At 41.7% G+C, this 22,216-nt stretch overlaps 1 protein-coding gene across 1 annotated transcript; it reads right to left on the bottom strand.

The window, feature by feature from the left end:
- Positions 1 to 11,374: 11,374 nt before the first annotated feature.
- LOC123957165 (BTB/POZ domain-containing protein KCTD16-like) lies at positions 11,375 to 20,731 on the bottom strand. Its single transcript, XM_046029770.1, has 2 exons — positions 19,909 to 20,731; positions 11,375 to 11,944 (listed from the first exon to the last, which is right to left on the bottom strand). Exons 1-2 carry the CDS (start codon positions 20,729 to 20,731, stop codon positions 11,493 to 11,495), a joined length of 1,275 nt encoding a protein of 424 aa, XP_045885726.1. The 3' UTR covers positions 11,375 to 11,492.
- Positions 20,732 to 22,216: the final 1,485 nt, after the last annotated feature.

Here is a 22,216-nt window from a genome sequence, read left to right on the forward strand (position 1 = left end):
GTTAGTATCATCCAATATGAACACATATGCTAGGGAAGGTGGGCTGAGGTTTGCATATGTTGTTTACAAGGAGATTGTATGCATGCACACACTACTTCCCTGCTCAGCAGTCACGTGTTGCATGCTTTTACATGACCCCTGACATCAAAATTAGTATGTGAAAGTCAGTACGTTTAGCATGTCCACAGGCAGTCAGGCAGGCAAACAGTCAGACAGGCTGTCAAGTCCCATCAGCTGCTGTTTATCTGTGATTCAGCAGCTGGATGTGGACCCAGGGAATAAGAAGACAGGGAGGTGGGGGGAAGACAAGCCTGTTGTTGGGTACATGTGCAGGGGTTGGCCCTCTGTCAATCTCACTCATCTTGAGCCCTTCCTGGGCTTCCCACTGGCCCTGGCATCAGGACGACAGTGACGGGATGACAAGGAGACATGAAGTCACAGGCAAACAGGTTAATGGAGTTCCAGATTTAGCAGAAAAGCTCAGTCACCTCCCCGTCGGACCCTGCTGACTTTTGCAAAATACAAAGTCGCTCAATCAGCGTCATCAAAACACCTTTTGAGGCTACACTAAATTGTGTGTCTATGTGGTTTACATGGTTATAACTCCAGGCAGTGTGATTAAACCCTTCACTCTGTCTCTCTTTTCCGTTTGACAAGGTTTCACTCTGACATCTGAGATCCTGTGAGTCACACCAGCGCTCAACAAATTTACTGTCAGTTTATGGTCCAGCGGAAAGAAGGATTTCTTTTCTTATAGCTTTCACTAAAATGGAAGATCTTCATTCTATTTTTAATGACAGCTGCCAGATATGGCTGCCTTTCTATGTCCTTCTCTCTACTTGTTTTGTCTGCCAGTCTGTCTGTCTTGTTAGTTTCCTGTTTGTCTGCCATTTATGGAAACATAGATATAACTTCAACACGATATATAGCTTCCTCTGTTCTGTAGAAGCAACTAGCAACTTAATAAATGGATAGTTTATAATAAACAGCCACAACATACAAAATATCATAAACAGGGTAAAATGATCTAGCCTGGTTCCAAAACTGTGAATCACTGCCGACATCTATATTTTTTTTAGCTATTCCGATAAGTTTTTACTACTTGCCAATTCTGTTTTGGAGGAAACAAAAATGCTGCTCACTAACAATGTTTTTCCAGCCCTGTAAAAAAAAGGATAAACATTTTTATTCCCTAAACTTACCCAAGTGCTCTGAGTGGCTTAACCTAACCATAATTAATCATGCTGCAGTTAGCCTGAGCATATTTAATAGGAAAGCCAATAAAATACATTGTCGATGAATGTTTTGCAAATATGTTTAATATGACCACTTCACAGCTTTTGAGATTTCATTTCATTCATCACAACATTTCTTATTATGTATGCATGATTTAAAACAGCATTATGTTCCTCTCAAAACATATTTGACATTTAAATTTAGTTAAATGTATTTCTATGAGACAGGTCACTGATTGGCTACTCTCCCAGCTGAAAAAAACAACCAAGCCAATCAGAACTTTGTATGCGGAATTAAGAATGAAGAAAAAATGCCACAACTAGGGTGGTAGACGTAGATTGATATACCAATAAATGCTAAATATTACAGTATGTTTAGTATATTAAAACAGCTCAATAGAATGCAGCACTGGGAGCACTGGGAGCACTTTCTCACAATCTTACAGTTACAACCAGTGGCCTCAGCATGAAATGTGTATTTATGGTTACATACGTGACAATACGCACACACAAATCCACAGAGCCTATAGGATCACCCCTGAGCTGATAGCAAAGCTAGGGCAGAGCTTAGTGCTATCAGAGCAACACTCATCAGCAAAGTTCAGCTGTGTTAGATTCCATTTCAAGTTTCTTCTTCTTTTGAGCCACAAGATATTTGCAATTTGTTGTGTGTGAGGGAAAGCCTTCTTCAAGGGCTTGGCCAACCCCCATGAATGAATAAAATGGGAAGACTTTACTTTTTTGTAAACAATGCAAAGGTGATGGCGCAATGGATTAGACACATGCCTTTGGTGTGAGAGACCCAGAGCAAGACACTTAACCCTTAGTTGCTCCAGAGGCGTGTGACCTCTGTCATGCATAGCAATTGTAAGTCGCTTTGGGTAAAAGCATCAGCTAAATTAATAAATGGAATATGAAGCAAGTAATATTACAGTGGGCTCGGATCACACATGCTAATGACCTGAATTTGAATGAGAGAGAATCCCGAAAGGGGCAAATACTTTAACCTGTACAGTTTTTCCACTTGCGTACTTTTATATTAACATTGGATTACACAAATAAAAAATTGCCTAAAAATAGCAAAATATTTCCATTAGGAGTTGGTGGAGACAAAAACAAAGCAAAGAAGGAGAGTGAATATTTGGTTTACATCTGTCAGGTGGCAAAACACGATCCTGAATGACTATAATAATGTTGGATAATAGCAACCCTGTCTCGCACTTTATGTTTCCATATACAGTGTATATATACTGTACATACATACAGTAGGGCAATCATACACACACACACACGCACACACACACACAAACACACTAAATTACCCTACTGTTTTATGTTTTGAGCTTGTGTTGCTGCCACATAGTAACCAAAGTCCATTAATGCAGGTTTAGGTATGTTTAAAATCACATCACATACTGACTGACAATATCAAATATATATTCTGTACTATCTAGTTAAATTTCTTTTTCTGTTTTGTATGGCTGCACCTTTACATCAAATGGAAATAGTCTTGATGCCTTGTATATCATTTAGCCCAATATATTTGATATATTGGTTTAATTCAAAAATACCCCCAAAAACAGCATGATTACATGTAGGAGGATCCACAGAAAACTGTAGTGTTACCTGGAAATTTCATGCGACACTACAGTAAAAAGATGCACTTTCACAGTATAAAGCCAGTATTACGTAAAGTGTCTCAATAAACCTCCATAAATGTAGCCAATACGCTCTTGGCTGCTGTGGTCAGCCAGTCTGAGAAGAGGGGGATGCTTCTGTTGCCATGTAGGTAACACTATCATGTAACTCTCATCCACAGTGGATGTCTCTCTCTCCCCTGCTGGTTTAATTATTGCAACCCCAAGGATTATTTGTGTGTTAGTGGAAAGATTTACACTCAGCAGGGAGTTTGAACAAGATTAAACCCAGACAGAGAGTTCCCCAAAATCAGTCTGATGTAGAAGTGTGTTTGTTTTCCACTCTGGACGCAATGTAATTAACATTTTGAAGTGTGACTCACCACCAAAAGAGGGAAACAGAGGGAATGATGTCCTCTTAAAATGTAAGACATGTCAACGTCACACTACTTAGACATGTCAAACGTCACACTACTTAGCTCCGTTTTCTCAGCTGTCATCATATGTAGCATTAACCAGGGTTCATACACATAAAATCCTCAGCAGAGGGAAAAAAGAGAGTGTGACGCCCATTAAAGCGCATTTATCTTATGCCACCAGGCTGCATGAAAGTGATTCTAACATTGACTTTAAGATTCAGACACTCAGCGCTTGGTACAGTCACAGCTCCTCCTGTATTAGCATAAACATCACTGAAGGCGTATGTGTTTTATCCGCAGATTTCAATGAGATGGTATTCAGCCTGTTCCTGAAAACATGAGACCAACATCTTTGAGAATGTTCACAGGGGCGTTGCTAGACATAAAGCTCTCCAGGGGCACAGATCCCCTCATTCCACATGTAAATTTTTGATTTTGATATATTTTTGATTGAAGTGTATGAAATGTGTTAGTATGTGTCTCACCAGCTTCCCTTACTTAGCCCATTAATATTGGCACTGTCATGTCAGAAAGGGCTTTGACTAGAGCATAAGCACACACACCTATGGTACCAGCTAAGAACAATTTTGCTATGGGGCCCTCATACCTGAATTATGAGCCATGTAAACAATTTGCCACTGCTGCACAGTCACACCTGACACTGCAGTTAGGGTCTGAGCTGCTTGTGTTTTATGCTGCCTGTAGACCTCTGGCTGTGCTTTTACTGGCTGAGGCTGCCTGTATTCCACTTGGGTCTGTGTGACCTTCTAAAAAAGTCTGGATTGGGTTTGTGCTAGTACTGGGCCCTGTTTCAGAAAGTTTTCAGAAAGAGTTTGTTAAGCCTGAGATGAAGGAAACTTTGGGTTTTCAGTTTCAGAGACCGAGATCAGATAAACTTTAGATCAGTAACCCCGGCAACTTACTCTGTGAACCTAACCTCCTTGGGAGGAGGTTTACTTCAACAAACGCTGAGTTTCTCTCTGACCCCTCCCCTCTAACACACCGTTTCATGTCCTCATTCATTCTGTCAATATCAAAGCACATACTGGAATGCAATTACATCTTTACATCAATTACACACTCAGCGGGGAGTGTGATATTTGTGTATATTGTTTTTACAGATCTCCGCAGTACACATTGGACAAAATTCCACAAATATGTAAAAAGGGAAGTTACAAATGTAGCATGACCCACAATGACAGAAAGCAATCTGCAAATATGCAAAAACTGTTTTGTGTGTAGAAGTCACTCTGTATTTTTGTGGATATGATTTTACACATCACAAATGTAAAAATACACATTTGTGGATAGTGAAATATTTGCACATCATAGTACACATTTGTGGATTGTATTCTGTGGGTTACAAATATTAAACTCCAATAAAATCTTCCATATGACCGGGGCCTTTATGTACCTCAACTGCAAAGGGAACCAGACCTTTATTTGCAGCAGGGTTGTATTAGATACAGGCCTTAATTTCTAATTCCCTCCGTATATTTCCTCATATTTTAGTATGAAGCTTTTTTGTTTCCTGATCTGATCCTGTTTGCCCTGGTAAAGTTTTGTTACTGCATTATGCTGTTAATACAAACTCAACACTTCCTATATCCGTTTCAAATGTAAAGCTAGCAGAATGCCTTAATTTCTTAACAATGCTTTTACTGTAAAATACAGGTGCTGGTCATATAATTAGCATATATATTAATTATTAAAAAGTTGATTTATTTCTGTAATTCCATTCAAAAAGTGAAACTTGTATAATGTATACATTCATTCCACACAGACTGATATATTTCAAGTGTTCATTCCTTTTATAATAATAATAATAATAATAATATTGTGAAAAGGTTCAATATTGAAGACACCTGGTGCCACACTCTAATCAGCTAACTAACTCAAAACACCTGCAAAGGCCTTTAAATGGTCTCTCAGTCTAGTTCTGTAGGCTACACAATCATGGGGAAGACTGCTGACTTGACAGCTGTCCAAAAGACGACCATTGACACCTTGCACAAGGAGGGCAAGACACAAAAGATCATTGCTAAAGAGGCTGGCTGTTCACAGAGCTCTGTGTCCAAGCACATTAATAGAGAGGCGAAGGGAAGGAAAAGGTGTGGTAGAAAAAAGTGTACAAGCAATAGGGATAACCGTACCCTGGAGAGGATTGTGAAACAAAACCCATTCAAAAATGTGTGGGAGATTCACAAAGAGTGGCATGCAGCTGGAGTCAGTGCTTCAAGAACCACCACGCACAGACGTATGCAAGACATGGGTTTCAGCTGTCGCATTCCTTGTGTCAAGCCACTCTTGAACAAGACAAAGTGTCAGAAGCGTCTCACCTGGGCTAAAGACAAAAAGGACTGGACTGCTGCTGAGTGGTCCAAAGTTATGCTCTCTGATGAAAGTAAATTTTGCATTTCCTTTGGAAATCAAGGTTCCAGAGTCTGGAGGAAGAGAGGAGAGGCACAGAATCCACGTTGCTTTAAGTCCATAGTTTCCACAGTCAGTGAACGCAGCCGTCTACCAGGAATTTTTAGAGCACTTCATGCTTCCTGCTCCTGACCAACTTTATGGAGATGCAGATTTCATTTTCCAACAGGACTTGGCACCTGCACACAGTGCCAAAGCTACCAGTACCTGGTTTAAGGACCATGGTATCCCTGTTCTTAATTGGCCAGCAAACTCGGCTGACCTTAACCCTATAGAAAATCTATGGGGTATTGTGAAGAGGAAGATGCGATACGCCAGACCCAACAATGCAGAAGAGCTGAAGGCCACTATCAGAGCAACCTGGGCTCTCATAACACCTGAGCAGTGCCACAGACTGATCAACTCCGTGTCGTGGCCGAATATAATATCCAGGTTTCACTTTTTGAATGGAATTACTGAAATAAATCAACTTTTTGATGATATTCTAATTATATGACCAGCACCTGTATGGTTTAATGTAATCACTCCTCAGAGCACAGTGTGGCTTAAAGCTGGGCATACACTGAAAGACTTTAGAAGTGTTGTTGTTTAATTTCTATCTCCTACTGTGCGAGTAAAGCCAAAGCTCAGGATTTATGTGCTCACACTGTAGTGTGAGATCGTCAAGCCACTACCCGAGTGCTCACACTGTACATATAAAATTTAAAATAAAGTGGCACCTTCTGCAACTGCACACCATTCTTACTATTGACAATTTTCAATTAACGATTTGTTTGAAAGCTCAGAGGCAGATGTTTCTTTGCAAGCAATAATGCTAACAAAGCAGAAATGTGCTCCTTGATCATCATTGCCATCCTGTGTGCCGAAACCTCTAAAAAAAAAAGAGGCCTACATGGACTCGCAGGTGGGTAGAAAGATGTGGACAGTTGGTTTGTCCATTTTGCAGAGTGAATTGGTAGTACCCTAGCCAATTGTTAAGATTGGTAACTTGATAACAAGTGGCTTGTGACCATGTCACTTTTAGACACCTTAATTTTTCCCCACCAGATTTTCAACAACTCTGTCTCCGTTGGTTTGGTTGGTTACGGTTAGGGTGGGGTTCTGTTTACCACTTCGCACAGGGGCGGTGAGAATAAAGGTACTGATCATTGGAAATTGACTCGTGGCTCTGCTTCAACTGTGCGAGAGCTTGACGACGGAAGACAAACATTTCTGACCCCCTTTTGTACACAAACGACACCCGACGAAGCCCAAATTTTGTCCAACTCTAAAATGAAATCAGGTCAGAAAAGGGCTCAAACCAAAATGGGTAATGTTGCAAATTTTATAACTTAGCCCCCTGTTATTGACCAATAATGTTAGCTAAGCTAATTGTTCATTTATAGAGACCAGTGCCAGCACAGTAGGCTACACGTAATGTAGCCTAACTTCAGCTCAATAAAAACGTGTCGGCATCTGTGTTGTTTACACTGGGTCCCCAACGCTTCTTGAAATGGCTGATTTTGTCTACATCACTTTTTGAAAGTATTTGTTAAACATGTTCTGAATAGCTTGCAACAAGAAATGTTAAATAACAAATGAAAATGCTTAGAGAATAGAGATATAGAATAGAATAGAGATAAAATGATCCCAAAACGTGCATGCACCAGTCAGTAACTTTAACAACATCTTGACACAGTTTCTTTTTGGCCAAGTTTTCCGTTCTTTTATAATTTTTAGATTTTGAATCGCCATCTACCACCTGAATTTTGTGTTTACCTTTAAATAAATAAAAACATTTCCACCATAAATTGATGCAGAAAAGGAAGAAATTGGCGCAGAAAATTTCACCAGAAGGCAGGAAATTATGTCTTTAATGCTCAAGATTTTCTGGGGAAGGAAAAGTAGTAAAGTAGTGTTAAAATATTGTCACATCTTGTTGTCGTGACACCAATATCATGTGTGATCTCCTCTCGTGAGCTAAGTGTATCATCACACACCTAATCTAAACCTTATGTCCCCATCACTTTTAAACACAAAGTTGCGTGTCTCTTTCTTTTGTTGCAGTACACAATTGCAAGTTATCTATACAACATGTAAGCTTAAACAGACCCCTCTTACACTGTCCCTGTGTGTTTCTCTGCTTGCGTATCCTTCTCACCCTTTTTACCCCTGACCAGTTTGCATGCCTGAATCATATAGTGTATGCCCAGCTTGAAAGGAGTTCAAAGGATAAACTGACCCAGTCAATGGTGATAGAAGTCTATGAAATGTATGTTTTTAAATGAAGTGACACTAATGGTAACTCTGGGCCCCGGAGTTGTGATGCTAGGATTAAAATGTTGTGCTGTGACTAATTATCCAATTATTTTCCCATTTAAAAAATAATTAATAAAGGCAAACCAATTTGAGAAGATTATCAGTGAGACAAAAGCTTTTGCACTATGATCACTGTGTGTCTTTTTTCAAAGTGTGCTGTAACATATTCATGGGAATACAATTGTTTGCCACCGTGGTTAACAAATTTGCAAATAACAAAAATGTGAACCTCAGGAGAAAGATCTCCGGATAATCAGCCAGATTTATATTCACTTCCCTGGTGTTTATAAAACTCTGAGATGTCAGTCATCTAAAATTAGATGAGTGAGCAGAAAAAACATGTTGGTCTCGGATATTTATGGAGACGCGCTGCAGGGAACAAGACCTCCCAGAAAGAGCTTGGGTATTTTTTTCAGAAGAGAGAGATAAATTGCATATTTCATCTCTCTATTCCACATGTCAAGCTTAGCAGAAATCAACCTGCGCCTGCCTTGATAAATCCAGACATCTACCACATTGCAGCAACAACACCAGTTATCGCCTCGGATTTATAACGTTAGCGAAAGTGAATTACAGTCTCTTATATAAAACAGAGCCTAATCCTAAAATAATCATTGTGTGAAAAATTAAATCCTGTTTGCATGGTTTTACATCATGCCTTTATTATTCCATGTGTGAATAACAGTCTTTTCTGGTCACCTAATATCTGATAAGCAGGGTAATTCTGCCACTGTTGAATCCACAGGCTTTGTAGTAATTTTCTAATACAAGGGCAGTAATTACACTGTCAGACTGGTCTCATGCTAAAGAAAGCTGTTGTGGGAAATGCAAGGCCTGCAGGCAACCCTGCCGGATAATTGAGAGCGGTTAGTGGTGGCAGTGATGTTTTTTGATTGAAGATTTAATGTTACTTTGCATCCTAGAGGAGGATGTTGGTTATCGACCGTCTATAAAGACTGTAAGGCTAGGGCCAGGATCTGAGGATATTGATCTGCAAGGAAAGCTAAGGGGCAACGCCTGCGTTCAGGTGTTTCTGTGGGATAGGCCGTCAAGGTCACCTGGGCCAGCCCAGGCAATGCTGTGACGTGTTTATTTGATATGCAAAATAAAGATTCATTGATTTTTTCATTGGGGTATTAGGATTCAGATCGTGCTAAGTGTGAGGCGAAATGCCTTCCAAAGCGGATCTGGTTTTCAAAGACAGGGAAAGGGGCATTGGATTTCAAACTGAGAGATTTCATGCTGTGCTCCTGTTGAATGGAGGCTGACAGGAAGAGATATGGGTCCTGGTGCCGAGTGGAGCAGAGGAAGAACGGCCACTATATCCCTGACAAATTCATTATGTTACAGTCCCCGTCCAGGTTTTTGCTATTTTATTCTCTGCTGGGGTATTAAGAATCTAATGCCCTTTTTTATGAGTTTCTGGAAGTCCATTCACATCCAAACCCGTATCTTGTCTTAGTTAAATAGCAGGTAATAGAGACTTAAAATAGCCTTGAGAGTATTTAAAACTTTCTTTTTGTAACATATTGGTGAATGCCGATGTCTTTTTTTGACCAGGATTATAGGTTTCACTTTACATTTATGCCTTTGCTGACAAAGTTAGAAGGGCTACAGAGGTATATGCCTTGTACTTATAATCTGGCTATTGTCATATGCATTTCTGCATACAGAGCAAAATGTATCACCAAGCCCTAACAAAGCTGTTTTCCTTTGAACTTGTGTTGTGAGGACACTCACTGTCTCAAGAGAGAAGCAGTGCTTCATCTATCATCACACAGGCTGTTTTTGGGGTTGCAGTGATACGGTCCCAAAGTCTTGCTCCTTATATATGCAATGGCGACACTGCAGAAATCTTGCTAAAAATAGTGTTTTCTATAAACAACCATGGTTTCTCTTCCAGTTTCCTTTTGAGCATCTCAAGAGGATGAGGCACACATTCAAATGTCAACAAGGAGGGATCTGTTTCACTTCCTAAATTACGCCAGTTTTGCATGGGGTTGGTTGGTGGGCTGGTGATGGTGGGAACAACGCACGGCAATCTCTAAAGTCAAAAAAACTGCCAGCAAATATGAAGGCATAGGTTTCAAGGAGAATCAGTAAGATGTCTGAGCTGTAGGTGGGCAATGGGGCAGTGATAAGACACATGCTTTTGGTTCAATTCCCCACTGTGACACATCCACTAATGTGTCCCTGAGCAAGACACGTAACCCCTAGTTGCTCCAGACATACACTCTGATATAGCAATTGTAAGTCGCTTTGGATAAAAGTGTCAGCTAAATGCCTGATAATGATAATAATAATACTGACCCAGGGAAACATACATTGAATTTTGACCTAGAGGGTAAAAAAACATTGCTGAGAACAAAAAAAAACTTTGGAAGGTCTCCTTAATGTGTCATATTATGAGACTATTGAGATGGGGAACATAGATACGCTCCCATATTGATCTATATGGGGCAACCACTCGGTTAACCAAGGTAGCTTTTGCATGGTCAAACAAACACAGGATTTTCAACCAGGAGAACACAGGAGTTGTTTGTGTCCTGTGTGAAACCAAAAGTCAAAATTGACTAATTAAAAGTTTTAAGAGGATTAGTGAATGGTGAGTCCATGTAAATCTAAATGTACCAAAGGTCACAGTAAGGTCCACTATGAATAAATACAATTCTAACCCATTTATTAGCTTTTTTTGCACACTTACAATCAAGGATTAGTCAAATATCCATTGGCATTATATACTCTAGCTACACAACATCATCTATCCAACACATAATGACAACATGGACAAAAAGTTTTACAATGGCAAACAGATCTAGGCAGTGCTTTCCTCATTTAAGTTAGTCCCAGTTATCAACACACCACTTTTACCCATCACACAAAACAGTGAAATAAAAGTTTGTTTGATATTGCATAATTATACTAAGGGTGAAATGACATGCAGTGCCGTTATCAAAGCCTACTATAAGTATATGTGTTTTCCGTGGAGTAGTAGTGATATTCCATTGCTAAATCACAGCTCCATCTGGGTACATCCATTAAAAAAAACTGCTATTGTGGGCAATTGCACATACAGTATGTGATAGGTTGATGAATTGAAATGATGTTGCCCCTGAGGTTGCTTTGTTGCTTCAACTAGTGATATAGTAGCTTTTAGTACACCTGTCTTCCGGCTCTCTGAAGTGAGAACAGGGTTAGTGGTGTAAGCCCCAACAGGAGTAACCTGATTTACACATGTGCATATCATACACAACACTGTGCATACTGTACAAATCAAGGACTCACACTGCCTTGTACTTTGTGTGCTCCGCTAGTCATGCTGGCGGTAAAGTGGCCATAGTTTTTTTTTTTCCTAATACAGAATGTGTCGTGGAAGGTGCAGTCTATTGCCGTCTATATGCAGTTAAAACTCTTTATGGTGACATGATACTGCAGCTCTCCTTCTCTTTCTCCTGTCTTCTTTACACTCACATTTAGAGACGGTACTTTCTCAGGAGCTCTGATTGCCACATGTACTTCCTTTCCGGAAAGTGATCAGGAATCCTAATGCGGCGGAAGTCCTGGATGCATTTCTCCATCTCCTGCTCTGGAGTCAGCTTCTCCTTGTTCGCTTTCCTCTTTGCGGCCTCTCTTTCTCGGACCCCGAAGGTTCTCACGCGGAGCATGTCAGTCTTGCGCCGCATCTCTGCCTGCTGCAGCATGTGCACTGGTCCTTTAGGCATGGGACGGTCCAGTGTCTGGATGTTGGACTGGTGTCTCACGGGGCCACAGATCACGGTTCCTTGAGGGGAACTGGCCTCTGACTGGGTCTCAGAACAGGAAGTGGAGAGCTCGTTGAAGGACGTGCCGCTCTCTCCCTCACGCTCACTTTTGTGGCTCTTGCAGCAGCAGTCACAGTGAGAGGACAACCACCTTGAGGGCCCACCTAGAAAACACACACACACACACACACGCACACGCACACAAAGTATTTGTCAGTTGTTTTGACCATATGCAGTAAATTTTCTGTTGCAGCAAGACTATCTTTGTGCAGACCCGCACTTTAAACTAAAGCGACCGCTATCTGTATGGTGACACATTCAAGCTGTAATCAAAAGAAACACTTAAGCTGAACAAATGCCTACACAGTAGTTTCAATGTCATACAAATATCTTTACATGACTATCAGATGAGTGTGTGGCTATTTAGGGGGGTAAAGATGTAAGAACATGCAAGTAATTGGCTTTGACATTTAATTGCTGACCTCAAAGACCTGGTGGGCTGTCCATATTGCTTCTTCTGATAAGGAGAACCCCAGAGCTCAGTTCAGCACATCTCCCTAAAAGATCTTTCCCATTTCCCAAGGCAAGGCTGGTCTGGGAGCCAAAGCAATCTGCTTAGCAGTCAAAGTTTCTTATTAGAACTGTAACCTGACTGCCTTGTATTAACAAGGTGCTGTATTATTTTTGTGTTTTCAGATCACTCAGTCAAATAAGTCGGCAAGGTGCTTTCTACCTTTAGGGAGGCAACAAGGTAGAAAAAGCAGGTAAACACAAAGTATAATTTATCTTGGTAACAGAACCGGGTCGACGAATAGTGGAATATATGTACCTGCAGGTGTCCTGACCTGCTGTCATAAAGTTTGGATGAGAAGTGAACCAGGTAGAGGATTTTTGCAGACTTTTCCTCCTTTACCTACTTCTTATATCATCTCACATCCTCCTACACTGATAATTATGAACCAGAAATACTGTACTGTACTGCCTGCTCGCTTGTCAAATGTTCAAGTAAAGACAGTAAACACTGCAACTGTCTTTCATTTCCAAATATATCCCTGAACTATGGTCTCATTTAGCTCTACTAACAGGTAGAAATGTGCTGAAAACTGCTGTACTCAATGTAATATAAACAACAGTGTATGAGAAATAAAACTAATGCACACAGACTAAAAACCTCTTAATGGCTTTTTCCAATGTGATGATACAGACTCAATAGCAATGATATCTCAGATGGAGCCATAATTTGTCCATTACCTCCTTCCAGTGCATGCACCAATTTATACTGAACATAGTTCAAGGGAGATTTTAACCTCTCTGCGCACGTTGTAATAATGACCTTATCTCTAGTGCGATGATTGCATTGAGCTGATAGTGAGAGAGTCACTAACAGCTTTTTAATGGCTAATCCATGAGTTAAGAGGCCAATCAGCGCACCAATTTCCCCCCACAGAAAATGAATCTAGCAGAATCCTGCAGACGGGCAGCACCAGGCAAATGGACGCAGACGCTTTAGCGAGAAGGATCAAGAGGAGGGAGACCGAACATTGTTTCTAAATGGATGCATGCTGTGGTCCAGAGAGGCAAACCAGTTTAGGAAACTAGCCAACACCCAATAATAGCATCATAAAATTTTCAGGCCATGCAGGAGAATGAATTGAAATAAAGCCACTGACAGACTGAGGAGCACCTGTGCTTGCATTCTGTTTTATGTAACAATTTGGACAAGGAAATGGCTGTTGCCATATAGCCTATAATGCAAAAACAACCACAGATTGTTTTTGATAAACTTGTGTAGTGTCAAGCTTTGATGTCGCCTTCAGAGCCAAGACAGGAAACACATCATTCTGGGGTACATTTAAACAAGTGGGTGTGTAAAATACACTTTGATATCTTTTCAGGGAAGCCATTGATCGCAATGAGTTTTTCTCAGATCTATACAGCCCATCTAAGAGATCATATTCCAACATTGAAACACTGGGTCTAGTCCACAGACCAGACTCAGGCAGTGTCATGTTGTCCACTTCTCATAAATAACACAGAGAGAGAGAGTCGAGTTCTGCGCTGAGGCATGCAGGGGTGTCACACGGGCTGTCCTCAAACTCCTCTCCATCTCTAACGAAAGCAGGGATGTTTGTCCTGAGAAAGGTCAGAGCTTTATGGAAATTCAAATGCCTCGATATTAGATTGAAATGACACGTTTTTACCCATTGTCAGGTTTTAAATGGCAGAAGAGTAGGACATGATGGGCACTAAAGGCAGAAGGCTCTCTGACAAACTCAAATTCAAATGTCAGTGGTTTTCTTGCCAGACATTAGTGTGTTTGTTTTTATCTGTGCCTCTAAAGTGACTCATCAAGGGTGTCTGGTGATTATTCCTCTAATGGCAGAGCAGCTCTGTGCTTCAGTCGTGTAGCCTAATCTGAGAGACACTGGGCATGATCATAAAAAGGAGCAAGAAAGATTCATCACTCAGCAATTTCATGTTGTTTTTGCACATAACCAGGAGGCCATAACGCAATTTATTTCAGATTTGGACTTGAGTGACCCAAAGCTTTCTGCTTTTCAAATTTGAGTCTCAGAAGTGAACTGAGCCCCCAATCTAAATAAAAGAAAATAAGTTTTGAACACAAAACAGCATTTTACATCCAAGCTGCCGGAGTCAGACAAAAAAACCCCACTTAACTTTTGAATTTCTGAAATAAACATACTTGCTTTTTTTATGGGGGGGGGGGGGCAAACATAACAAAATCCTGTGAGACTGAGTGGTGTGAATCATCTTCAAATGCTTCAGTTGCCGCTTGGTTTTAGGACAAAAATATTCTCTGGCCAAGACTGGTTGTGGAACAAACAAGGAGAAAAAGGAACTGAGTATCAGCGCTGGTTAGCTTGGTGAAAAGAAGCTATATGTATTAGGGGTAATATTGCCTGAGATGTTAAATATGCATATTCATTCAGCCAACCAGGGAGTTAAGCTCATATGAATGGAGACGCTCTGATCTTAGACACAGTCTTACATTCTCCAGCTCCGATACCCAGTTACACAAATATTTTTTTACTCTGCCACTGCCTCGGGAAGAGTGTAGTTTACATGCTTGTTAGCTCACAAATTAGGCCAGCGTGTCCTTGCAGCAGAAAAAAGGCTTGTCTTGCAAAGGCAGTGACTGTCCTTACAGGGCAAGGGAAATCCATTTTCCAGATAGCCCTATTTGCTGCAAAAGTATCACTTCAGCAGTTTGTGTCCAGTCTAACTGACTGCTACAGCCATCTTCTTGCCAGGTACAATAATGTCTGTAATGTCTGCATGCACTTGAATTTGTCAATATTAATTACCTCCACATAGCCAGCCTACTCTGCCGAAACAATCCTCATCAGCAGCAGTGATTAGAAAGAGCTGAAGAGGAAACGCCAGAGCAACCCATGGAGCCACAGCAAGCTTTACTTGACCTAAAGCAAGGACACTCTTACTGTCTCATAGAGCCATTACTGGCCTGGCTCAAATGATCTGTTTTCCATGAGGAGAGTGACAGCTTCCCTGGCTGATTGTTAATGACAAGAGGGGGCTGTCTCCTCCCAGAGTCAGAGGGTAGCAGCCCGCTGAGTGTCTGCCTGACAAAGAGATGAACAAGCAAATGCAGACAGATTGAAATGTCTATATCAGACTCTCCCTGTAGCCTTGTCCCCTGACCCAGAGCCACACCCCTCCACTGCACAAGCACTGATGAGCGGGGGGGGGGGGGGGGGGGGGGAGCAAGAAGGTGTCCTGAGTTTCCACAGAGCTCCTGTCATCACCTAAATGTTGCCTCAGGAAGCTGGAGGAAAGAGAGGGGGCGGTTCTGGTCCCTTACCCTGTCAAGTAGGTGATATTCAAAGAGCGGCATCCACAGAAAGTGCATATAACACCTCTTTGAATTTCCCACACATTAACTGACGATGCAACAATCCTTCAGGACAAACTTCACCACAGTAGACCCCCCAAACATGCTTTCATTTGCTCTGTACACAAGCTACCTTGAGAACCAAGCCAAAACAATCACTACCTTACAATGTTGACAATCCTGCGCACCAACACACCGGATCCTCTGCCTTCAGAAAACTCTCAGGCCTGTCCACAATGTGAGTTCCACCATCCCAGAAGCCATTACGTGTCTCTAGAGGGATCATTAAGGTGTACGATGTCAGACAGTAAGAGTTGTTATACCTGTTCTCCAACAGCTACTGACATAGGAGAACTAGGGACAAAAAATAGACAGTTGTTAAATTATGGCTGAAAAATGCTATCAACTAGGTTCTAGGTGTGTGGTCTCATAAAGAAACATATTGGAGGTTTGGGTGGGTAATCCATTCAAGTCTATATTTAGTCTTTATACTTGTCAAAACTGCATTATCATTCACCTTGGTAATGAAGTTACTAGCAAGGACTATTTTGAAAACTCTCCTTGTGGGTGCGTTCAAGGACACTCCCCACATCTGTCATTTGTGAGTCAGCAGTCACACAGTATATTGTTGGAAAATCAAACGCAGAAGACAATCGACAAACAAGAACGGACGGTGTGAGAGGGTTTCGTGTGAATTTGCTAATTCCATGCATGACATAGGGTTAATATTTAGCAATTTTGGGAATGTTATAATCCTCCCAACCCTTGCTTGAGTTATTGTGCCAAAAAAAGAAAAGATAACGAAATGTTCATTTGAAAGATTGTCTATTTTATGCATGTTGTAAAGTATGTCTCTGCAAGTTCATTTTATTAGTGTACTGAGATGAAATGGAAACTAATGGCTGCATAGTAATCAATATAAAAGCTTGCGATAAGATTTTGAAAAGAATCAGCTGTGATGTGAAGAATACTATTTGTAGTCAATGATCTAAATCATGAAAAACCTCCAGCAGGGTCCTTCAAAATTCAGTGCACATTGCTTCAAAGAATGACTGATTTCAAAAAAGATACAGTATATTCCTTTTGCATCTGCATCTTTTCAATGAGCTCAGATTTCCTCCCAAGGTGAGCCAGATTGTCTGATGCAGCGCACAAGGTTCTGAAAGTACTGTGAGAAAAAAATTACACAAGCTCAGGGACGGCCCAATCTCTGCCTCCATTACACCCAAGCAATTGATTACTCCAATGAACCCAATCCACCTCCCAAAAAAGCAGGTTATAATGTTATTTTGTCCATGAAGACAGCTCATTTTCATCTATGAAATGACTGAAAGAACATTTCCCTGTTTTAGAGCATGGGTTGCATTTTAAATTGGCTTTAAAATAGGTGAGCGTTTATGTTTCCAAATTACCCTCCGTCCTAGATGACTGGAGATGAGGAAATATTTTGGGATCACAGATTGCGTTTTAATTAGCCCACACTCTCCTCTTTCCCCAGAGATTATTAGCAATAAGGAGACTGGTCCCAAACGCAAACTGGAAGGTAAGAAATGTTAATCACTACAGCAATACTATTGTCACTGCCAATTGAAAAAACCTAAATGTCATCATGTTCAATGACCTACATTTCTACTTGACCAGTAACCTGATCATCGACCCACAGAAACCCATTTAAAAAAAATGGAAAACAATGCTCATGATAAGTAACACTTTTGACTTACTTTGTAATAATTTAGACTTTTTATCTCACAATTTAAATGTTTTATCTCAGAATTTTGACCTATGTCTCAAAATGTTGACATGTGACTCTTCTATCTCATACTTTTAATTTTTTTATCCCAAAATTGTTCTTTCATAATTCAGATTTTTAATCTATAATTAAAACGTTTGACTTACCATAAGCATGATGAAGCAAGATGAATAACGTTTCATCTATTTGTAGACTTCCATAGCTACATCTTTTGAATGCAATACCATGCAAGATGCTGCAACCAGCCAATCCTCTGGATTTTTTGGACCATCCCATTCTAATGTGTGCAGGTTATCAGTTTTGATATATTTCTCTCTGGCTCAATTGTTTATTCAAAGGGTGAACAAGTCACACCCGGTCAAATGCAAATTATTCATCATGGCCATCAGTTGCAAAAACTCTTGTTCATGATGAATGCTCAGACACTGTGGCCTCCAGAGGAGAGTGCCCTTTTTCCTGAAAGATTCATTTGTTAGTTAGTCAGCGAAGAAACCAACAGCATAAATCGTACTGAACAGGAGTGGATGACAATAAGTGAGAGTGGAGTGTCTTAACTCTATGAGGGAACTAGTTCCCTGACTGTTGCAGTAATATACCACGCAGTAAAATGATGAATATCTACTGTGGGCATTTTGGAAAATGGAATCCAAAGTAATACTCACGAGTCAGTGGAGCCTGTAGAAAACAACTGACGCATTTAACAAGAAGAGCAGCATGGATGACGTTAAGGAACTGACAGGCTGGAAGAAAGTCTCTCAACTTGTTTTCTGTGCTGGATTGCTCTTTTTACACTCAAACCCAGCATCCCTGTTTCACTCCATATGAGCCAGTGATTGGATGCAAGGGGGGGGGTAAAAAGAAATGCTCTGCTGAAAACAACAATAAATCTGTTTCGTGCCCACCCTAAAGGTGCACTTGTCGACATGCATTCTTAGTTTAGGACTACCTGCCCTAGGCCAGCCAGTGTCCCACATTCAGAATCAGGTTACAGTATTAGTTTTGAAAGTGGATGTGGGCCACTGTGCTGCTGTGGAGCAAGGGATCTCACGCCTGTCTGCCTTTGATGTGTCCATCCATCATCCTGACTAGGCCTCTGTCTCCTAATGCTCGCTGTATATATGTGCGTGTTTCTCGTGTGTCTCTCACTGTCACCTTGTCGCCTCTCTCTTAATGAAAACCTAGTCTCTCCCTCGTCTTCTGTGCTATACCACCAAAAATATTTTCCCTCTCCGCTCCCTCAGACTCAGTGAACTTTCCTGTCTGATACTTGCTTTAATCTATTTTTGCTCCTCGCTCCCTCTCCCTTCTTTCTGCCTCAGTTCTTTCTCCCCATGGCCAGGTCTCATGCAACTTTTACTCCCTCGTCCCTCCTGCTCAGCCGCTCTCTCATCCATCTGCTCGCCTCCCTCTTCTTCCCTTCCATTCGGCTCGCTTCCTTAATTGCTTTCCTCTCTGTGCTCTTCTTACTCTGCATCTCCTTTCCTGCTGTACTTACTGCAGTCTCTCCCCTGTCTCTTCCCACGTTCTCATCTTATCCTTTGTCCTGGGGCATAGTCTGTTAATGGGGAAGGGGGTTAACACCTACACCATATGCTGTACTCCAGAAAGTTGAATGACTCAGGAAAATCCTATCTGGCTGGGTGTTCATGTGGGTCAAGGCAGACCCCTCTGTTATAATTAGCCTGTATTAACAACACTATTGGTAAATCATTAGCAAACCATATGTCTTCCTCAGCTCTTCACCTCCAACCTTGACCCACCAACTGGGGTTTCTTCTGCTCTTCCAAAGGGGGGCATTCAGTACTTTTTAATCGGCCATATGGTCCAGCTCCTCCCTCTGCAAAGAGTGGAATGAACCATATTTGCAGCTAATTAAGTGATTTGCTGACGAGCAAACTTTCTCTTCAAGTAAAAAGCAAAGCATTCCAGAGAATGTAGCAGCATTTATGTGAAACGTTGCTGCCTACTTGCGCTATATTATTCATAACCCTTCAAAATCTGAGCGATAGCTCCTGTTTACGCATGACGCATGTGTACTTGAAGCATAGCAGCACTGTGACTCAACTCCCCTGTGGCCCGTGGGCTAGTTTGCCTCATATCTCGGACCCAAAAGAGAAGGTTCAAGTCAGCCATCGCAAGGGATGCAAAGATTCAAGAAGCATGTGATGTAACCCGACCATGCCTCCTGGTGGTGTGAGCTAACACACACCAGCTTCTGCAGATCACCTCTAAATCTAAACCATTAGAAACTAATTACGTTAGGTTTCTTATGTAATTCTCTGTGTACCAACTTTTTATACTATTTAATAAGAAAAAAAGCCTCTCTCATTGATGCCATGCAATACCTCACTGATTTAACCTGGATGTGGTTATATGGAGGGAGGAGGGGCGCTTGCCATTTTCTAGTTTACTTTGGTTGCTGTTTGCATTTTACTTTCTTCTGTATGTCAAGGCCACCCGTTTATGTTACATTATTTCTGAAAGAGTAGGAATAAATCTTCACTCACGGTAGAAGATGTACTGTGCGTAATTGGACCAGACCCTGTCATCCGCGTAATGACCGATGGAGGACGCGGTCAGGGACGAATTGCAGGCCACAATGTGAAAGCCACTCTCTGACAGCATGTCAAAAGCTCTCTCCAGGTGCTTGAACTTGAGGTAAAACCTGCAGGTGTAACGGTCGGGTGGTCTGTCCGAATCCCTATTCTCATTCAGGGCGTCTCCAAATACCTCTTTCGCCAAGCCAATCCTACTGCTGATGAAGATCCTCGGGAACTTTTTCGCCTTGGCATCAGTTTGACTTGGTCTGCCTGCCCCGGCGCAAACGCCTTTAAAAGCGACCGTGATGTAGCCATACCTCCTGTCCAAGGAGAAAGAGGGGTAAAACATCTGGTCGCTGCCCAGCGACGCATCATCGAAATCACTGTGGTACAAGTCCTCTGGAACTAGTTTTGAATCATCGGATGACAAAAGTTTGGCCAATTCTGGCAGCTGGAAGTATTCCGCCTCTCTTTTCAACCTTCCCCTCTCGGGGAAGTGGTCAGGGAGGACAACTTGCTTGTCTCTAAGGTAATCCAATACATACCGAAACAGAAAGCCATCTCTGTCAATAAAATAACGCCCTCTAAGGTCTCGGGACAAGTCATTTGAAGACCCCCTCTTGTTAGAGAACAGCTTCCCAAGCAAAGAATTTGGAAAGCTTGTCAAGGTGGCATGGCGAGTGTAATACACCTGACCACCCACGTTTAGCTCAATAACGTCCGACGGAGGGTTTTGCACTGAGCCTTGCTCTTTTGTAGGTTGCGTTTTGCAATTTTCGCTCAGTGCCATTTTTTCCAGATCTTGCACGAAATCTGAGTCTCGGAGCGCAAACGTCCCAGAAGTTCAGGGTGTGGGATGTAGATACATTGTGTTGGTGCACTCAGACCCAAAGCATAGTCTTGATTCACGCTGCAGTCCTTGCATCCAGTGTCAAACAACCCCAAGGTGTGCCTACAGCTGATCACTTAACCCTCTGCGTAAATGTGCCTGCCCACGATGCATCCCTTTTTTTTTTAACAGAATCGATTTTCATAACCAGTGAGGGCATCATGTTACACGCATCCACTGCGTTGGGTCATTGCTGTGACTTCAAAGAAATACAATCCTCACTTCACTCTGAAATTTCCCAGCAACAAAAAAAGTAAAAACATTTCTTGGCTCAAGTTTTTGTGGAAAGGTTCACCGTTTAGCGTCTGGCTTCTAGTTCAATCCAAAGATAAATTGAAGAATGCGCGTGTATCCCATCATTCTGCTACTAAGCCTCACTCCTGACAAATGGGATGCTGTAAGATGCTCACAGAGGGGAGGATGGAAGCGGGACTCCCGTGCGCACCCATCTCCAAACTGCTGAGTGCGGAAGCGTTTGGTCAGGCAGAAGGTTTAAGATAATGTTGCTCCAAGCTGTGCACGAGAGAGAGAAAAAAAAAACTCGTCCCATGAAGTAATGTCTTACATCATCTTAAAGGAAAATGACATTTGCAGACGATCGACATAACGCGGACTGATGTGGATGCATCTGTGCAGTTTTTCATGAAATTCTGATCTAGCCACGGGCGACGTGCAGCTGGCGGAGAGGATTCAGGTCTAATACAGTTTTAACATCCAGCGTTGCGGATTTTAATCCCTTCTTCTGAGTCTTCACTGAGGCTTTCGCATTTACATTTAACGGTTTTAGCTGACGCGCTTATCCCGAGAGACGGGTGAGGGGTTAGGCCCCGTGCATGTGTCTTGCTCATCGACAGTGACAGCGAGTGAATAGAGCTGGTGAAACTACTATTTGACTCATTTTTCCACCCAACTGCCCATAATGGCTCAAACATTAAATGAAATGAGCTTAAATCAAAATGACAGTTGAACTTTGCCCCATCAGATGGAACCTCCAGGCCACAGAATCACTTCTCTCACGCAGAACACTGTGACTTAATATGAAAATTGATCCCTTCCTCATCGTGTAAACATAATGCATCAATATGAGCTCCATTTTGGTATCAAATTCCCCCCATAAAGTGCATGTTCCTTGCGGTTTTCCCAGCTATTCTGTGTAGAGGAGACTCAGGAAGATGAACCCACATTACTGAGTCATTTTATTCTGGATTATAGTAGCAGGAGGACAGGGGTTTGGGACTTGTGTGTTATTGCTCAGGGCCTGCTCAGTGAATTTGTCATAGAGCCATCAGTATACTCCACAGTGAAGCCAAGTAGTGTAGGGCGGAAAATCCAGTTTGGAGGAAGTGAGATGCAAGGCTGAATTTAAGGCTTGACAATGCATGTCAT

Source organism: Micropterus dolomieu, linkage group LG19 (assembly GCF_021292245.1).
Source record: "Micropterus dolomieu isolate WLL.071019.BEF.003 ecotype Adirondacks linkage group LG19, ASM2129224v1, whole genome shotgun sequence".
Lineage (NCBI taxonomy): Eukaryota > Metazoa > Chordata > Actinopteri > Centrarchiformes > Centrarchidae > Micropterus > Micropterus dolomieu.

Coding starts and splice junctions, on each gene's coding strand:
- LOC123957165 (XM_046029770.1), bottom strand. CDS start 20,731: ATGGCACTGAGCGAAAATTGCAAAACGCAACCTACAAAAGAGCAAGGC. Junction 11,945..19,908: donor CGCACAGTACATCTTCTACC/GTGAGTGAAGAT, acceptor TGTGTTTTCTAG/GTGGGCCCTCAAGGTGGTTG.